The 18,486-nt window shown below is 31.6% G+C and overlaps 1 protein-coding gene across 1 annotated transcript; it reads left to right on the plus strand.

The window, feature by feature from the left end:
- The first annotated feature begins 11,764 nt into the window (after window positions 1–11,764).
- LOC114714460 (disease resistance protein SUMM2) lies at window positions 11,765–18,102 on the plus strand. The gene is made up of 6 exons (XM_028899202.1): window positions 11,765–13,714; window positions 13,810–14,517; window positions 14,639–14,704; window positions 15,213–15,803; window positions 17,310–17,900; window positions 18,052–18,102. Exons 1-6 carry the CDS (start codon window positions 11,765–11,767, stop codon window positions 18,100–18,102), a joined length of 3,957 nt encoding a protein of 1,318 aa, XP_028755035.1.
- Window positions 18,103–18,486: the final 384 nt, after the last annotated feature.

Genomic DNA, 18,486 nt, shown 5'->3' on the forward strand with positions numbered 1-18,486 from the left:
TTTTATAATATATTTTTAATTATAATAATGTATATATTTTTTATTTTTTTACTTAGGATAATATATTTTTTATTTGAAATAAATATTATAATAATATATTTTATGGGTAGAAGTGGAATATTAAAAAAATCAGAAGGGCATAATGGTCCAAAATTTTAGCTCCCCTCCAAAAACCCCCAATTTGGAGGGGAGCCAAAATGGGGGGAGGGAGGGGAGGGGAGGGGACATTTTAGCTCCCCTCCCCTCCAAAATTTTTAACCAAATGAGGGGAGGGGCTCATTTTCCCTCCCCTCCCCTCCCCTCCCCTCCAACCAAACACACCCTAAAGAAGTCACTAATTATCACTTTAAATGTTACATATAAGGCTGCACATAGACATGGTTAGACAGGGCAAACCCCCTGCTTGATGCCCAGCTCAAAATGCAGCTCGCTGCCCAGTAAAAACCCTAACTATTTTGGACTGAATAAGGGTGGGTTGGGTTAGGCAAGACGGGCTTTTCTGCCCAATTTAATAACATCTTGCTTATATCATATTTAGAAAAAAAATTCAATTATCATGTTTTGAGACAAGTGAGAGGAAAGAAATTTATCATGAATGATTCAATCACTCATATATATATATATATATATATATAAGGCTTATGTAGTGTTGTTCTTCAGTTTTCGATTTAAATTAGGAAAAATTGCTGAAAAATACTTGTTTGAAAATTTTATCGCCCAAAACTTGAAAGAAGTACTTGATACCTAAGAAAGTGCCAGTGCCTTGAAAAGTTTGTAGGCGCAATATCAATACTCTGGTTTAGATACCTATCAGCAAAAAACTTTTCAAAAAATGCATTTGTCAGCAATTTTTCCTTCAAGTTATGTTCGTAGTGCCATATTTATTTCCCTTCTCCCCCTCCTTATAAAATCATGAGGACTTGTTAATAATAGAAAATCATTGCTTTGTCTGTTCTTTTCTGGCTTTAAATGTTCTGGATTAACCTTTTTCTTTGATTGATTTGGGCTTAATTATCGAAATAACTCGTCGGTCTTTTTATATAATATTTTATTTATATTAAATAAAATTAGCTTTTTATTTAAGGAAAAGGAGAACTGCGATAGAGTGCTGATAAAGAGAATAACTATCAAAAAGTCAGTTGTTATTAAGACTAATAATTATGATTTTTTTTGACTTAATTGTAATATTTTTTTTTAAAAAACCAAGCTAGGTGGGGGCCATTCATATGAATAACAAATATTTTAAATATTCTCCGTGCATCACATGAGCACCCTGTCATCATTCAAAGCACTTTAACTTTTGTAGTACTGCGCGTCGCACGGAGGCCCTGTCATCATTCAAAACACTTCACCTTTTGTAGTACCGCGCCTTTAAAATTATTGAACCAAGTGAGGGTCTTTTTTCGTTTTTTGGGCGTTGAAGTGGGGGCTCTTTGCTGACTTTGAATCTCAACGTCATCATATTTATTTTATTTTATTTGGATCATCTCCATAAAAAAATTATTTCTGCTCGTGTAATTTTATTTATATTATTTCAACATGAATTATTTAAGAAGGCTAGCATAAAAAGTTAAAATTAGATATCATATTGTATTTTAGAATTTATCATGCCATTCATCCGGAATATTAAAAAGAAAAATTATAAATAAAGACTCTCAATATATAAAATTACGATTTGTGATTCTTAATTTAAAAAATAACAAATAAAGATCTGGTCTTATATTATAAATATGAAATTTTGAAACAATGTCTGAAATGTTTTTCAATCAAATTGTGATTTGGTTTACTAAAGTTGTTATTTGTTAAAGTGAATTTTTTATTTTTTATAGTCAATTTGTCATTTAGCATATTCTTAGCCAAGTTATAATTCGGTTTATTGAAGTTGTCATACGTTAAAGTGAATTTGTTATTTCTCATAATCAACTTGTTATTTAGTTGAGAGACAATTCACCAAAATCTCATATTTACAATATAAGACCGGGTTTTTATTTACTATTTTTTACATTAAGGGTCTCAAATCATAATTTTATATATTGGGAGGTTTTTATTTACTATTTTCTCATATTAAAATGTATAATAGATTTAATACCATCTCTTGCCCTGAATATATTTAGGACTGGGAGATAGTCGGTAAAATATGACTCTTTAATAATAATAAAAAAATACAGTTTCTAGGGGCCACAGTAAAAGAATCTCAATTATTAATTTATTATGGCACTCTCAATTATTCTTGTCTCGCTTAAAACTTCTGCATCTGCTTCTCAGTTTTCTGTGCCGCTCTCATCTCTGTTCTCTATCTCTATGAAACAAAAGCAGATTTCTCTGTCAAACATCATTGAAGTGGCCGCAGAAAGAAGCCAAGACAAAAAAAAAAAAAAAAGAAAGTATGAACACATTCTGATTATAACTATACTATTAAAATCGTTATATATTTCTACATATTTTGTTTACTCTTTTCTGTTCGCTCTAGTTATTTCTGCTGCATATAATGGAGCTGTAGAAATTAACAATTTTTTTTAAATTTCAAATTCACAATCACAAGACTTGTTTGATCTGTTGCTGCTTGGCTGTTTGTGTGCTCTACATTTCTCTCAATTCTGTCTCCAAAAAAGAAAAAGAAAAAAGACAAGGTAAGAATAATATAATCAGATTTTGTTTATCCAGAGTACTAGTTTCTCTATTTGTCTTCTTTTTGTAAATTAAATAAAACAAAAACAAAATGAACTAAATCAGTGAAGTAAATTAAGTCAAAATGAATTAAGTTAGTGATTAAACAAACTTACCTAAAGTTCAGGATCTTCCTTAATCTCAAACTATCTACAAGTCTCTTGATCAGGGGAAGCGTTTTTTCTTAACTTGGATTAATTCTTACTTTTCTTGTCTCCTCGAATGTATAGCCTGCTCAGCAAAAATACAGAAAAACATTGAAGTGTCTTTTTAAAAAAAAAAAACAAGTAAAAAATTTATAACTCTTACTGTATTTCTTTCTCTTTTGTGTGAATATTGGTATTTTTATTTGCATTTCCTTCCGTGTTTAGTCTTTCATATGTTTCATCTGTTATAATATTTAGATCAAAACTTCTATTTAGTTATTTTTCCAGTTCAGATTATTATTTATTAGATTTTAAACCATTTAGAGTAGGTACTACTATAATTTTACTTTTTTTAAAAAAAATTGATACTCCTTTTCGTTCTGATTTTTATTTGTTCTTCTTTTTCATTCGTTATTCGGTTCATAATAAATTTTTAAAAAAAACGAAATTGCTAAAATACTTTTGATTATGTTTGTGATATTAACATTTCCGTAATTCTCCATTAAATTTAATCTTTTGTTGCTCCCTCTCCTTATGGTACTCATTAAATATTATTGATAATTTTAATGGTTTAAAACTATAAATTTCATCCTGAAAATGTTCATTCACGCAGGACTTGTTTCGGGTTTGCTGTTCGTGCATTCTAGTGTACCTTTTTTGGCTCCCATTCATAGCTTCATCCATCTTTCAGGAAAAGAAAAGGCTAAAAAGAAAGGTAATAATACATTTAAATTAGGAAAAACTGCTGAAAAATACTTGTTTAAAAATTTTATTGCCCTAAAGTACCTATACAGAAAAGCATCGGTGCCTCCGAAAAGTTTATTCACACGTAATAATTGAATGTAACTGAATGCTATCGAATCAAAACAACCTTAAAACAAAAGATCTCAATCATCATCCACCTTCTCTCTTGAAAAAAGGAGGTCAATCAAAGATGCAAAAAGTATCCAACATATTGTGGGAAATCTTAGCAAAATGATCAGCTAAGGCCAGATCTCTAAACATATGCATGGTTGATCTGGATCTGCCACTCCCTAAGAATCAAAGTCCTAATGTCATTGTTAACAATATCACTTAAGAAAATAGTTTCATTTCTTTGAAAATATTCATTCTATCAGTTTGCCTTCCATTGCTCAAACTTTTTGCATTCTGCTTTTCAATTCATAACCAAAATACAGAAGCCAAAAAGGAGTGTCTCCAGCGAAGAAGGATGGAGTGTCTTTAAAAAAAAAAAAAAACAGGTAAAAAATTTATAATCCTTACTGTGTTTCTTTCCCTCTTGTATGAATATTGGTAGTCTTATTGGCATTTCCTTCCATGTTTAGTCTCTCAGTTGCTTCATCTGTGATAATATTTAGATCAAAAATTCTACTTAGTTATTTTTCCAGTTCAGATCATTATTGATTAGATTTAAAACCATTCACATTGAGTATCTTAAAATAGGTATAATTTTACTTTTAAAAAAAAATTGATACTTCTTTTCGCTCTAATTTTTGTTTGTCCTTCTTCTTTTTCCTCCATTATTCGGTTCACAATAAATCTTGAAAAAAGCGAAATTACTAAAATACTTTTGATTGTGTTTGTGATATTAACATTTCCATCATTCCTTCATTATTTTTTTTTTTGGGTCAGAAAGTACGTCGTATTAAAAAAGTAAACCAGTACACCTCAAAGTTCCCAGAAAAACAAAACGCAAAAACAGAGAAAACAAAGAACATAAACTGGAAAACAACTCTTCCAACACCAAAACAACAACTAAAGAGAAAAAGCAAAACAGCAATTTCTGACGCCAAAGTAGCTCTGGAACTTTTCCGTGACAGTAGAGAAGATAAGCATGGCAGCAGAGAAAATGAGCACTAGGTAAATATCCATCAAGAGGGGCCAAGAACAAAGCAAAAGAAAAACTGGGATTGGGGGGCATAAAACCCAACCATAAAGGCCACAAACCCATTAACCAACTCCTTAGCTTAATCAAAGAAGCTAAGTTACGATACTGGCAACAATTTCCAGAAGAGATATTCGCTCAAGAAAGAAGCTCCACCAATCACAGCTTAGCTGAGCATAACAAAAAAAGAAGAACTAGGAGCTTTTTGTCCTCTTGATTTCCAGTCGACCAGTAACCCATCATCAAAGCCACAGGAAACACATCCCCTACTCTCATTTCAGAACCATCAGCCCTAACAATTACCCTCACTTGTTTCTTAGAATCAAACAAATAATAAAGACATCCAGGTGGCACCCAACGTGCATCATCCTTAATTTTTAGTATATCTCTTCTGAATGCCACAAAAAAGCTTAACTTGCCACTAAATTTCCAAAACTGCACAACTTCAACAAAGCTAACTGCAGGAAACATAGTTGAGCCCAAAAAAACACCACCTCTATCAATGGCAATCCTATCTTGAGAGAAGAAAAAGCTAAAGCCCCATTTAACCTTTAAGAACACTGCGGTAAGCACTAGACGAACTAAAGGCAGAGATTCAAACCAGTGAAAATTGTATCTAACCAGATCCTTCGTTACAAATTCGCACATATATCTCATATTTCAGGTACTCCATGAAGCAAAAATAAAAAAACAGCATAGCACCTATTCCATATCCATCAATCAGACCATTTAGCCCCATGAAGACTACAACAGGGCTAATAGAAAAAAGAGAACCAAAGCATTTTACCTTGTAAATCCAAGACAAAGGATTCCATTCGACCATGTTTACAGCAAGGCACTGCAAAGTTGGTTTTACTCTGAGATTCTTCAATCCGTCTCTTATAGATCTGAATAGATATATTCGAAGAGTTAACCGAGATCCAAAGCTTTCGACAGTTTCACTTCCCAAAGCCTCCACCTCTCATCAGCTCTTTTCGATTTTCAGCCTCCTCGAAGGTGCCGAATAACGACATTCTATTATAAGGAAACACCAAATCTGCCAGCAACTCATAGATCACTCCATTCCCCAACCTCTTTCGGCCATGGTAGATTTCTGCATCTTCTATCTTCGATTCTGTCTGTATCTGTCCAAATCTCGCCATCGGTCATCAACACGATGCTTTCTGAGTCTCTAATTAGGTCCATCCACTGATCTTCCTCCTTCACTTCCATAAGCATCGCAGCTTCAGATCTGACCTTCCTCTTAATATCCATCTCCCAAAACCACAGCAAAAACTCTAAAGCGCATGCACACGCCAACTCACACACACTAGACTCACTCTCCCCCTGCAGCTGCCGGGGAGAGGACGCCGAGAAACAACGCTCACCACAACGCTCACCAGGGAGCGGTTTTGGCTCTCACGGGAGAGAATTTCGCTCTCACGTGAGGAGAGAATCTATCATTCTTTCATTAAATTTGACCTTTCGCTGCCCACTCTCCTTATGTCATTAATAAATATTATTGATAGTTTCAATAGTTTTAAACTATAAATTTCACCCCATAAATGCATTCTAGCATGTTTTTATTTTGATTCATAGCTTCGTGCATCTTTCGGGGGGAAAAAAAGTAATAATACATTCAAATTAGGAAAAACTGCTGAAAAATACTTGTTTGAAAATTTTATTCCCCAGAACTCAAAAGAAGTACTTGATACATAGGAAAACGCCGGTGCTTTAAAAATGTCTCTTAATAGATAATAGGTTTGCACTTAGCTTTTCGCCGATTCTAATCAATATCCTGCAATAATTATAATATTGACCATTATGTATTATAAATTTTTTTACGGTCAAACCTAAATATGACGTTATAAATTTTGTGCATTATGAAGAGCTTCTTTAAAAAATATATGGGTACGAATATGATCATTTTTTCTTCTTTATATTAATTCTGCAATTATTAATAATATTCATAATCAACATATATAAATGTACACATATAGCACATTATAAGATGTCTGTGTGTGCGCGTGTACATTCAATTTACCTATCTTTAATGTTTCAAGTATCCCTAGTGTTCTCCATTTTTATTAGCCAAAGAGTACACGAATACATTGCTCTGTGTTATTCTTTTTCATACGAAATATACAAGAAAAATGAAGAATTACAATCACATATAAAGAAAGCAAAAATTATCTGAATTAACAATGGAAACAAACGGCACGAATGAAAAACTAAATTGATTATATCGACTTATCTTTACAAAACCTAGCCTGAGAAATGTTAAAAGCTCATTCTGGCAAAAGAAATGTTAACAGCTCATAATTATTCTTAATATCCGCAAATTCTTAATTTTTTAAATTAAATTTGTGAGGATGCCAAAGGTTGTATAGCATTTTTTTATATCTCATACTTGTTAGGTAATTTTTTTTTTTATCAACTTTTCTTTTTCTACTACTAATTTTTATGCGTTTACGTTTGGCAGATTTTGCGTTTCACTCCTGCTAAGAATTTTTTCGGTTTTCTTTTTATCACCTTAGTTTGCGCCAAATTTTAAAAAATGAAAGAAAAAGAAAAAGAAAAGTGAAAAGGAGGTCTCTTTGTCCGACAACATTCAAATCTCACCGAAAAAGGGTAAGAATATATTATATCATGTTTCATTTCATGTTAATGCTTATATTGTCTTTCGCTGTATAACTGGTCTGGGCTATCAATTACGACATGGTTTACAATTTTAATATATACAATCATTTTGAGAATTTTATATTTATAAGATTAGTTTTATTTTGCAATTTGCATTATGTAAGATTAGACTTAATGGTTGAAATTTGATGCCTGGAGAAAGAAATTTGTGCTTTAAATTATGTCCAAACCAGTATTAAACATTTTCATCATAAAAAATTGTAAATACTAAATTGTGTGTGTTTCTGATTGACAGATTTGTGTAATAGTTTCTTATTGTTCTCTTCATTGGTTATTCTTCATCGATTTTTTTAAGGTAATATATCTTTATCTTGTTTCTTTTCATGTAATGTTGATATATTTGTGAGACTTTTAGGTTATAACTTTTGCTAATGACCATAAAATACTTTTTGTTATTTTCGTACAACAACATTCGTGTAGTTTTATCAAAACTAAAAATGAATAATATTGGGAAACAAAGGAGAAGTGTGTAGCATAAAACTTGTGATCCGAAAAATAAAATATATAGAGGACACAAAGGAAGGTTAGTTGCACAAAGGAAAAATAGTTTGCATTCGTTTGCATATAAGGAAAATAACTTGCATATAAAAAAATTTTATTTGGACAAAGAAAAATTGTGTTGCACATGGCACGAAAGAAGATTATTGCACATAAGGTAAAATAAATTACACACAAAAAAAAGTTAAGTCATACATAATAGAAGTTAAGTTACACAAAATTCTCAGGTCTCGTTTGTCAATTAAATTTTCAACGAGAGTTTTATCTTTAATTTTTCCCCAAAAAAGGCCCTCTTCTTCATATTAGGATGAGACATGACTTTTATCTTCTAAACTGGGCCTAAGCGTGGCCCTGAAAGATTTTCATGTTTTGTGTATTAAATTTTCCATTGAAACCTTACTTTATTAGAATTTAAGCGCTAAATATTCTGGGACATTTTATAAAATGTTTTGTCCTCCATACTCCATTTAATTCTTTGCCTTATAAAATAATTTCTATAAAATTGTTGGGCCAAATCAATATTTTGATTATTTTCTAACTATTTTTTCTTGAATTATTCAAGAAAATAGAACATTAATTCTCATATAAATTAGTTTTAAAATTATGTAAGCTATTTTTGGAAAATAGACCTCTTCATAATATATCCAAATCCTCAAATAATGTTAATGTTGCCCCAATTTTCAAGACTCTGAATAATTTTATAAACTATTTCTTCTTTATTTTTTAAAAATTTCATCCGAAAATAGGTTTTTTGGCCAATAATTAATTTTTTAGGCAATTTAATTTTGAATAATATGTCTAAGCCTTAAATATTTCTTAGACAAGCTCTTTTATCCTTTCCAGATGTTATTGTATAGAATGAATAATATATATTTTATTTTATATATATTTTGCTAACGTATTATTTATATATATATATATATATATATATATATATATAAAGGCCGTTTTCTTTGCACTGCATAGCTAGATCTTATTCTATATATTACATGTTCAATCATAAAATTTAGCTCAGACAATCATCATAATCAATCACACAAACAACTGAACCAACACAATATTAATATCCAAGTCAATAACTTTGCTACCTTTCCTTTGGTATGACCTTTTTATTTGAAAATTTGATAAATATACATTATGATTTTTTTTTTGCATAGTTTTAATTATAAGATATGCGTATTTCCTTTTGATCCCAAATGATATTATGTGAAGGAATTAATTTTTAATCACTTTCATCTCAGACTTGTTATATATTTTCTATCAATAATATTTCTCATATAATGAATTCTTTTGCATATTTTTGGTTGGCAGGATTTGAGTTCTTGTATTAATCCAGGGGACTAAAATTTCTCAAAAAGAAAAGGCAAGGATATAATCTAATTTGCTAGTGTTTCTCTTTATTATTTTTATATCATCTTAATGTTTCTATTGTTATTTTCCTTACCCTTTCGAGAGAGAGAGAGAGATATATATATATATATATCAATTCTATTTTTAAAATTAATCATATTTTTAGCATTTTGGTGATGACTTCTATTACTAAGTATGAAGTGTGTCATATATCCAACACACCAAAAGAACAAAAGTAATGTGATATTCTAAAACTTGTTAGACTGTTAGTGGGGGGCTCTTGTCCTAGTCTTACTTGGACTTTTTTCTTTCAACCTGCATTACTTCTCTTCTTGTCGAAATATGGGGAAGGGCAACCTTTGGGGCCTGTTTGGATTGAAGACAGGGTGGAAGAGGTTTTAACCAATGGAATATGAAAAAATAATTATAATTTTATTATATTTTTAAGATATTTGATTTATTTGGATTTATTATCATTTTAGGATTTATTTATATTTATTAGTAGTTTAGTATTTTTATTATTAGGATTAGTTGTTGTTGTTGTTGTTGCTTTAGTATAATTAGATTTAAGGTTTTCATTCTATGGCAGACTTGACTATTAAATGATGTTGCAGTTATCGTTTTCTCTCGGCTTGTTTCCTCTTCTCTATTCTCTATTTTCCCTTCTTTGCTCTTTCTAATCTCTTCCTTTTCTCTTCCCTCTTCTCGTTTTATATCATCAACCTTACCTTGTCTGGTTTGATTAAATAGGAGGAGAGGAGGAATATTTAATGATCCTTTGTTTAATTCAAGGGAGGGAGGAGATGGATAGTAATAATCAATTTATCATTTTACCCTCACATATTAATTTTTATTTTTATTTATATATTACATAAATTAATTTATCTTAATTCAAATTATGTAATTTAATAAAAATGCAATATTGTTGTATTAATATCTGTGTTAAACAATTGGTACAGTAAATTTTTATTCTAATTAGCCTAATAATATATTTCAAATAATCAAATTAGCAAATTTACTTTGTTTTTTAAAAAATGAAATTTTTGTTCTCCTTTGACTATGCTTTTTCTTCGTGCTTTAAAACATATTTTAGTTAAGAAAATAATATTTTTGTAAAAACTAATTAATTTATAATAAGATAATTTTTCACTGTAATAATATTTTTTATTTTAAATTAATTTTGATTATAATATATTTTTAATTATAATAATATATATTTATTTAGAGTAATGTATTTTTATTTGAAATTATAATAATATATTTTTTATGTGTATTAATAAAATATAAAAAAAGTAAAAGAGTAAAATGGTCTAAGAATTTAGTTTCCCTCCAAAAAACCCTAATTTGGAGAGGAACTAAAATAGGAGAAAGTGAGGGAGGAGAGGGGGAATTTTTGCTCCCCTCCCCTCTAACATTTCTAACCAAATGAGGGGAGGCGCTCATTTTTCCTCTTCTCCCTCACCCTCCCCTCCAACCAAACAGGCCCTTAGAGATAGCTCCTTCCAACCAAACAGGCCTTTAAAAAAGGCGAGGATGGGGGCTACTTTTATTAGGCATGCATTCTCATTAGTGTCAAAATTGATTCGTTATGCTACATGTATGAGGTATCTCACGTACAATTCGGATGTTGTTGGAATTGTCTCTCCCAGAGGTAGCCAAAAAAACCCAATCAAAGCAATTAGTAAGAGGTAGGGACCAATCTACAAAAGCAAATAAGAAATGAAGAGAGACTAGAGCTAAAACCTGGAGTAACAGGGGAGTGATCTAAAGTGAATGAGCAATGAAAACAATGTATATTATTGTCCCAGAATTCTTTTGGCTTATCCACGAAGGCACTATTGGCTAGTTTCATAAGTAGATCAGAGGTGTATAACCATAGAGGATTATTTCCCAAATTTTGAATTTTGTCCCTTGATGAATACTTCCATCTTTTTCCTTCTCTTCCTAAAGTTGAAGCCTTAGAAGATTGGTGGAGAAAGATCAAAGGATGATTTATTCATGCCATTTTGAAGAACTTTCTCAGATGATGGTTATGAAAGGGTTTTGCTAGGTATGATACACAATTATTAAGTCAAAAATATTGGTGGTTAGTAATAGAATTGGCATGATTTAGGTACAACACAAGATGTCAAAGATTGGGGGGCTGTTTGCCTGTTCTAATGAAAACTTTTGTCTCTCATTTCTTCTATATCACATGGTTCCCCAGTCTCACTGTCCATTAAGCCATTCCTTCAAATAGCAAATTTTAATGTAGTCTAGGTGGCCTCCGATTTGAAACCACTATCCAAATCCAGCTTCAAAATGCATTATTTGAGTCATAATAATGTATGAATTATAGTGAATTTCTTTCAGGGTTCAACTTCATGTATTTTACTTTCTGAGATGATTACACTAAGTACCAACCAAATTAGTATACATTTTGCTCCTCTTTTTAGTTAGTCTCCTTCATTTTTCATCTTATTATAATCATTATGTGGATATTTCACAACTTAAATCAAGATAGAAAGATAGAATAACATTAACTTTATTTTCCTGTCAGATGGAGAGCATCCCTGTTGAACTTGTAAAGAATGAAACCCAAAGTTTAGTGAACTTGGTGAAAAATGAAGCTCAATATATATGTTGCTTCAATAGTTATGTTCAAGAGTATGAGCAGGCAAAAGGAAGATTGAAAGCAAAACTCGAAGATGTAAGCATAAAAATTAATCAAGCTAGAGGTGTTTCTCTTGTCACATCTGTAGCACTACAATGGACACGTGACGCTGAAGAACTCATTAATGTTGACACTAAGAAAGAGAAATGCTTTAATGATTTGTGTCTTAATTGCTGGCCTCAATATCAGAAAGGTAGAGACTTGGCGAAGAGGACTCTGGATATTGACAGACTTCTAAAGATATGTAACTTTGATATAGTGGTAGGTCTAACTGATCTTCCAGGTATAAAATACCATTGCTTACCAAATTTCACGCATTTTGAGAGCAGAAAGTCAATATTTAAAGAACTTCAAAAGGCACTAGAAGATGAAGGAAACAATATGATTGGACTCGAAGGCTTAGGGGGAACAGGCAAAACTTCAATGGCAACAGAAGTGGGTGCTGAATTGGAAGGATCCACATTCGGCAAAGTCATCTTTCTTGTTGTCTCTAAGCTTCCAGATTTCAAACATCTTCGAGGTGAGATTGCTGGACGTTTGGATTTGAAATCAGAGGATGGAGAGTACCACGAAAAAATATTGACCAAAATCAAAGCGTTAAAAGAGAAACTTCTTATAGTACTAGATGATGTGTGGGTGGAGTTTGATCTCAGGAAAGAGTTGGGGATTCCTCCTCCTCACCTGCACAAGGGTTGCACTATATTGATAACCACCCGGAGCAAAGAGATTTGTACAAAAATGGATTGTCAAAGGATCATTCATCTACAGGCACTGACTGATAAGGAAGCATTGCAACTTTTCCTCGAGCATGCTAATAGCTCCTCTACTTTGGAGAATTTGGCGCAAAAAATTGTGAAGCATTGCCATGGAGTACCAGTTGTAATTGTAGCTGTAGCAAGATCATTGAAAGATCGACCTTTTAAAGTTTGGACGGAAGCCTTGAGGAACTTGCAAAGTGGTGAGTCAATATTCAATGTTCGTGATGAAGATTTGAAGAAGGTCTATGAAGGTTTAAAGTTAAGCTATGATAATTTGAGAAATGAAAAAGCCAAAAAGCTCCTATTGATATCTTCTCTATTCCCCGAAGATTTTAATATTCCCATGGAGTTTTTAATTATAATTGGTGTAGGAATGGGCCCTTTTGGTAAGGAAGTTGATGACTACAACAAAAGAAGAAGAAAATCACTTGATGCTGTAGTGGAACTCCTAGGTTCTTCTTTATTGTTGAATGCTGAGAGGGAATGTGTAAAGATGCATGATTTAGTTCATGAAGTAGCCTTATTGATAGGACAAGAAGACATTCAATCCATCATTAAATCTGAACTATCTGTAAAAAAAGGGTTGCAATGTTTATATTGGAAAAATGATGATTTTTTGAGACCTTTTGATAGTCAAAACCTTGAGGTATTATTTCTAGTTCGAGAAGATCAAGAGGCTTTGGAAGTCCCTGATACATTCTTTATAGAGATGACAAAGCTCAAAGTTTTGTTTTTACAAAATAAAGCTTGGCATCGAATTTCAGCTCCATCACTGTTTCCATTAATTCAGTTATTACAAGATATTCGAACTCTCTGGATAAAGAATTTTAATTTACATAGCAACATCTCTATGTTGGGAGGGTTATCAAATCTTGAGACACTTTGGTTGGATGATTGCTCAATCATTAAACCTGGAAAAAAATTTGAGCTACAGAAGTTGAGATTCTTAAGGATAGAAAATTGTGACAGTAATATGAATAATCCTTTTGAATTGATTGAAGCATGCCCAAAGCTAGAGGAGTTGGCTTTTTTGAGTAATGATTATGTCAAGCAGGAAGAAGATACAATTTCTCAAAAAGTATCTCTTCCTTCCTTACAAATATATCAAATATCTTCTAAGGGCAACTTTTTGGATTATTTTAAGCAATGTGGTCCCTGTCAAGATGCTTTCAGCCAGGTAGTTTAACGCATTTAATCTCTGAGGCAACATTTAGGCAACTTGCAAGAACAGCTGAGCTTCTTAGCTTAAGTGGGTATGGAAAACAGAAAAATCTTATCCCTGACATTGTTCCAGTAGATGACACAGGTATGACTGACTTGATCATTCTTCAATTGGATTCTTGGCCTGACATGCAATGTCTCATTGATGCTGTGAACAATCGCTTTGACGTGAAGAATGCCTTTTCCAATTTAGTTGGACTATATCTTTCTAAAATGGGACTAAGCAATATATTATTTAATGGCCACTATAACCTGTGTCATCTGAAGACCTTGAAACTGAAGGAGTGTCCAAAGCTGACGTCAATTTTCCTCCCATCCACTGCTCAAAGCCTTTTGCAGTTAGAAGAGTTGAACATTAAGAGATGTGATGCATTGGAATGCATTGTAGAAGATCAGAGTTCAAGAGGGGAAATAGCTGGTGGTGATGGTGACAATGATCAAAAGAGCTACGGCACTCTGTTTCCAAAGTTTAAAATTCTTAAAATTGATAGTTGTGACAATTTAGAAATAATATTGCCAATCCTTCACGGTGGATGGCATCTGGAAAGAATAATCATACAGCAGTGCAAGAAGTTGAAATATATATTTGATAAGTTCCAAGAGGTCAATGTTATGCTCCCCTCTCTGGAAAGAATGCAACTTGTTAGTCTGTCAAGTCTGGTTGGTGTTTTCAGGGAGTATGAAAAATCCACCTTTGTCACCACAACGACCAGCACCCACGCCTCCAAGCACCAAGATACGTTCTTTTTCTTGGGGTCAAGTATGTTGTTTTAAATCAAAGGCGACAAGTGAAGAGGCTGATGTTGCTGTTTCTACGGGGAGATTGCTTGACAAAGGAATCTCACAGGTATGATCAGCTCGCTTCCCTACTTATGTTCAGATTTCTTTAACATTCAAGTCTCTCTCTTGTGAATTATATGTTGTTAATTATTTCAAAAAGAAAAATGATTTACAATTAAATAAAATAAGGTATGAGTATTAAAAATATTTATTGTGATCCTTGGTACGATACTATAAAGTACCTGTTTTTGCATGATTGACTGAATCTGTAACAAGATTTTGTAAATACGTCTTGTTATAACAATCGTTCCTGAGTAAAAATACACATATTCATGCGCATGCACACATGCCTTTTATCGCAAGAAATATAGTTAACAATGCTTAACACATAAAAAATTTATGATATATCTTTGTTGAATTTCTTGAAATTATAATCGGATAATGATGGTTTCCTAGATTTCAACCAAATTACACATAATCTACTACAACAAAAATCTTCATTACCTCTAAGTTATTTTCCTAGTTTAGATATCTATGAGCATTATGATTGCGTAAACAACAATGTCTTTTTGAAGGGATTACTTGCATCTAAGAAATGGATTGATAATGCTCCTACACTTGGGAGGCAACTAGCACTCCATGTTGTTGGTCATATCAGGAAGATGGAACTTGCATATCTCTCTTCAAATTCGCTGTCAACTTTGTTCACTTTATCCATGGCATCAGCGATATCATGGAAAGAATTGACAATCATCGGTTATGATGGGCTGAAGCACTTGGTAACGAGCGAGGAGGATGATTATAAAGATGAAATCAGTTGCAGTTCCATTTTCCCAAAGTTACAGGAACTTCATATCTCAAAGTGTAATGACTTGGAATTTTTATTTCTGTCTGCAATATCTATAGAAATCAAGAATTTAAAGTCCTTGATCATTGAAGGTGCTCCTCAGCTAACATATGTCATTGAGAAATACCAGCATCACCATCGTTTATCCAATCAAAATCAGAATGACGAGTGGCACTTTGGTCTCCCTGCTTTGGAGGTCCTCTGTTTAGATAGAGTAACTAAGTTCATTAGCATTGGTCCAATGAATTATAAAATGGTGTCACCATCTCTGCAACACATTTGTTCAGACAAAGCACAACTGAATTCGAATACCACAAAGGTAATGCTCTCTTGCTGTCGTGATGTTGTTCGTTCTTTATTGATACACTTGCTCAAAATTGAAATCTAAAAAAATGAGGTTTGAAAGCGCTTTATAAATTTTTTTACGTACGTGATTGATACTTAATTTGCTAAATTTCTTGAAATTATAGTTGGATGAAAAGAGTATTAAAAAAAAAAAAAAGGTCAGATGAAGATTGACTATATGATGTGCTAGTTTTCTAGATTTCATGCATGTCTACAAGTATCACTTAAAAATTTAGCTATATGCGTGGGTGTGTGTATAACTGTATATCTTAGGTGTCAAAAGAAATATATCACAGACAAAGTGAAATATAAAGAAAAAGAAAATGAGATTTGAAAACACTTTATAAAATTTTTTTGTTAACGACTATGAATTCTAAAATTTCAAAAAATAATTAAGATCACTGGTTAGAATTAAATTTTTTATATTGATTCTTGCTATATTCTTCATTTTTTAATTACATAAATTTGACCACTTCAATCATTGTTTTTAATATTTCCAACATTCATATTTTCAATTTTTTCATACCTAAATTTCTTTTTTTTTTTAACCAATTACTCAACTTCGATGTTTTCAACACTCATTTAGTTTCTTTTTTATTGAAAGCATAAAAAAGAGTAGGAAATAGATAAAAATATTGAAAAAATTGAAAATAGTAGTATTAAAAAATTAAAGTTGACTAGTGAGAAAATAAATTTAACAAAACTTTCGATTTCAACCAAAGAGTTTGGTCCATCTTTGATATTCTTAAACTTCACAGTCCTTTATATAATTAATGTTTATTGGAGATTCTTTGGTAAAAAAATGTTTATAGAAGATACTTAAATGTCATTTTTACAAACATTAATTATTTTGATGCAAAAAAATACAATTATTTATGGATTTTCTAATATTCTACTCCTTTTACATTAATTGTTTGTTTATTAATATTAACGAAAGGTGGCATTATAACTCAAAGTGGGTGACAAAGACAAACATTTGAGAATGAATATATTACACAACAAATTATATTAATTTATAAATGCGTTGATCATATTGTCACTGTGAAGTGAAACATATATTAATTTGACGCAATCATCTATGTATATTCTAATATAGTAAGCTTTTAGATTAGTTGATTGTCGACCCATTATATATTAGAATATCAGAATGGGGCACAATAATTCAAAGGGCTAAATTCAAGAAAGACGATGAACATATGACAGTGAGAGATCTAATAAATTTATTTTTGGGAATAACTAAGATAAGGTATCAAAATACTCTACTTTTTGGTTAAATTGATGTATATTGATACTTTATGAAGACGCATAGGTATCATGTTTTGATTTATTGTTATGCTTTGATATTATTTTAATTTGCTGTACATTACTGCATATAAAATTTACTTATAGTTTTTTTCAGAATCTTTATTACCTCTTAAGTTATTTTCCTAGTTTAGATATCTGAGCATAACAATTGCGTAAAAAACAATGTATTTTGAAGGGATTATTTGCATCAAAGAAATGGATTGATACTGCTCCTACACTTGGGAGGCAACTAGCACTCTATGTTGTTGGTCATATCAGGAAGATGAAACTTGCATATGTCTCTTCAAATTCAGGATCAACTTTGTTCACTTTATCTATGGCATCAGTGATATCATGGGAAGAGATGACAATCAGGGGTTATGATGGGCTAAAGCACTTGGTAACGAGCGAGGAGGATGATTATAAAGATGAAATCAATTGTAGATCCATTTTCCCAAAGTTACAGGAACTTCATATCTCAGAGTGCAAGGACTTGGAATTTTTATTTCTGTCTGCAATATCTATAGAAATTAAGAATTTAAAGTCCTTGATCATTGAAGGTGCTCCTCAGCTGACATATGTCATTGAGAAATACCAACATCAGCATCGTTTATCTTATCAAAATCAGAATGACGAGTGGCACTTTGGTCTCCCTGCTTTGGAGGTCCTCTGTTTAGAGAAAGCACCGAAGTTCATCAGCATCGGTCCAATGAATTATACAATGGTGTCACCATCTCTACAACACGTTTGTTCAGACAAAGCACAACTGAATTCGAATACCACAAAGGTAATGCTCTCTTTTTGTCCTGATGTTTTTTGTTTTCTATTGGTACACTTACTCGAAATTGAAATGTAAAAAAATGAGGTTTGGAACACTTTATAAAAATTTTTTACGTACGTGTTTGAGACTTAATTTGCTAAATTTCTTGAAATTATAGTTGGATGAAGAGAGTGTAAAAAAAAAAAAAAAGAAGTCAGATGAAGATTGACTACATGATGTGCTAGTTTTCTAGATTTCATGCGTGTCTACAAATATCACTTGAAAATTTAACTGTGTGCGTATGTAGATCTTAGGTGTCAAAAAGAAATATATCACGGATACAGTGAAACACTTTATAAATTTTTTTTGTTAATGACTATGAATTTTAAAAGTTTCAAAAAAGGATTAAGATTATTGGATAGAATTAAATGTTTTATATTGATTCTTTTCTATATTCTTCATTTTTTAAGTAGATAAATTTAACCACTTCAATTCTTGTTTTTAATATTTTCAATATTCATATTTCCAATTTTTTAATACCTAAATTTCTTTTCTTTTTTGTTCCCCCCAATTACTCAACTTCGATGTTTTCAACATTCATTTAGTTTCTTTT

This window comes from Neltuma alba, unplaced genomic scaffold (assembly GCF_004799145.2).
Source record: "Neltuma alba isolate B1F8T4 unplaced genomic scaffold, ASM479914v2 tig00011506_pilon, whole genome shotgun sequence".
In the NCBI taxonomy this organism is placed as follows: domain Eukaryota; kingdom Viridiplantae; phylum Streptophyta; class Magnoliopsida; order Fabales; family Fabaceae; genus Neltuma; species Neltuma alba.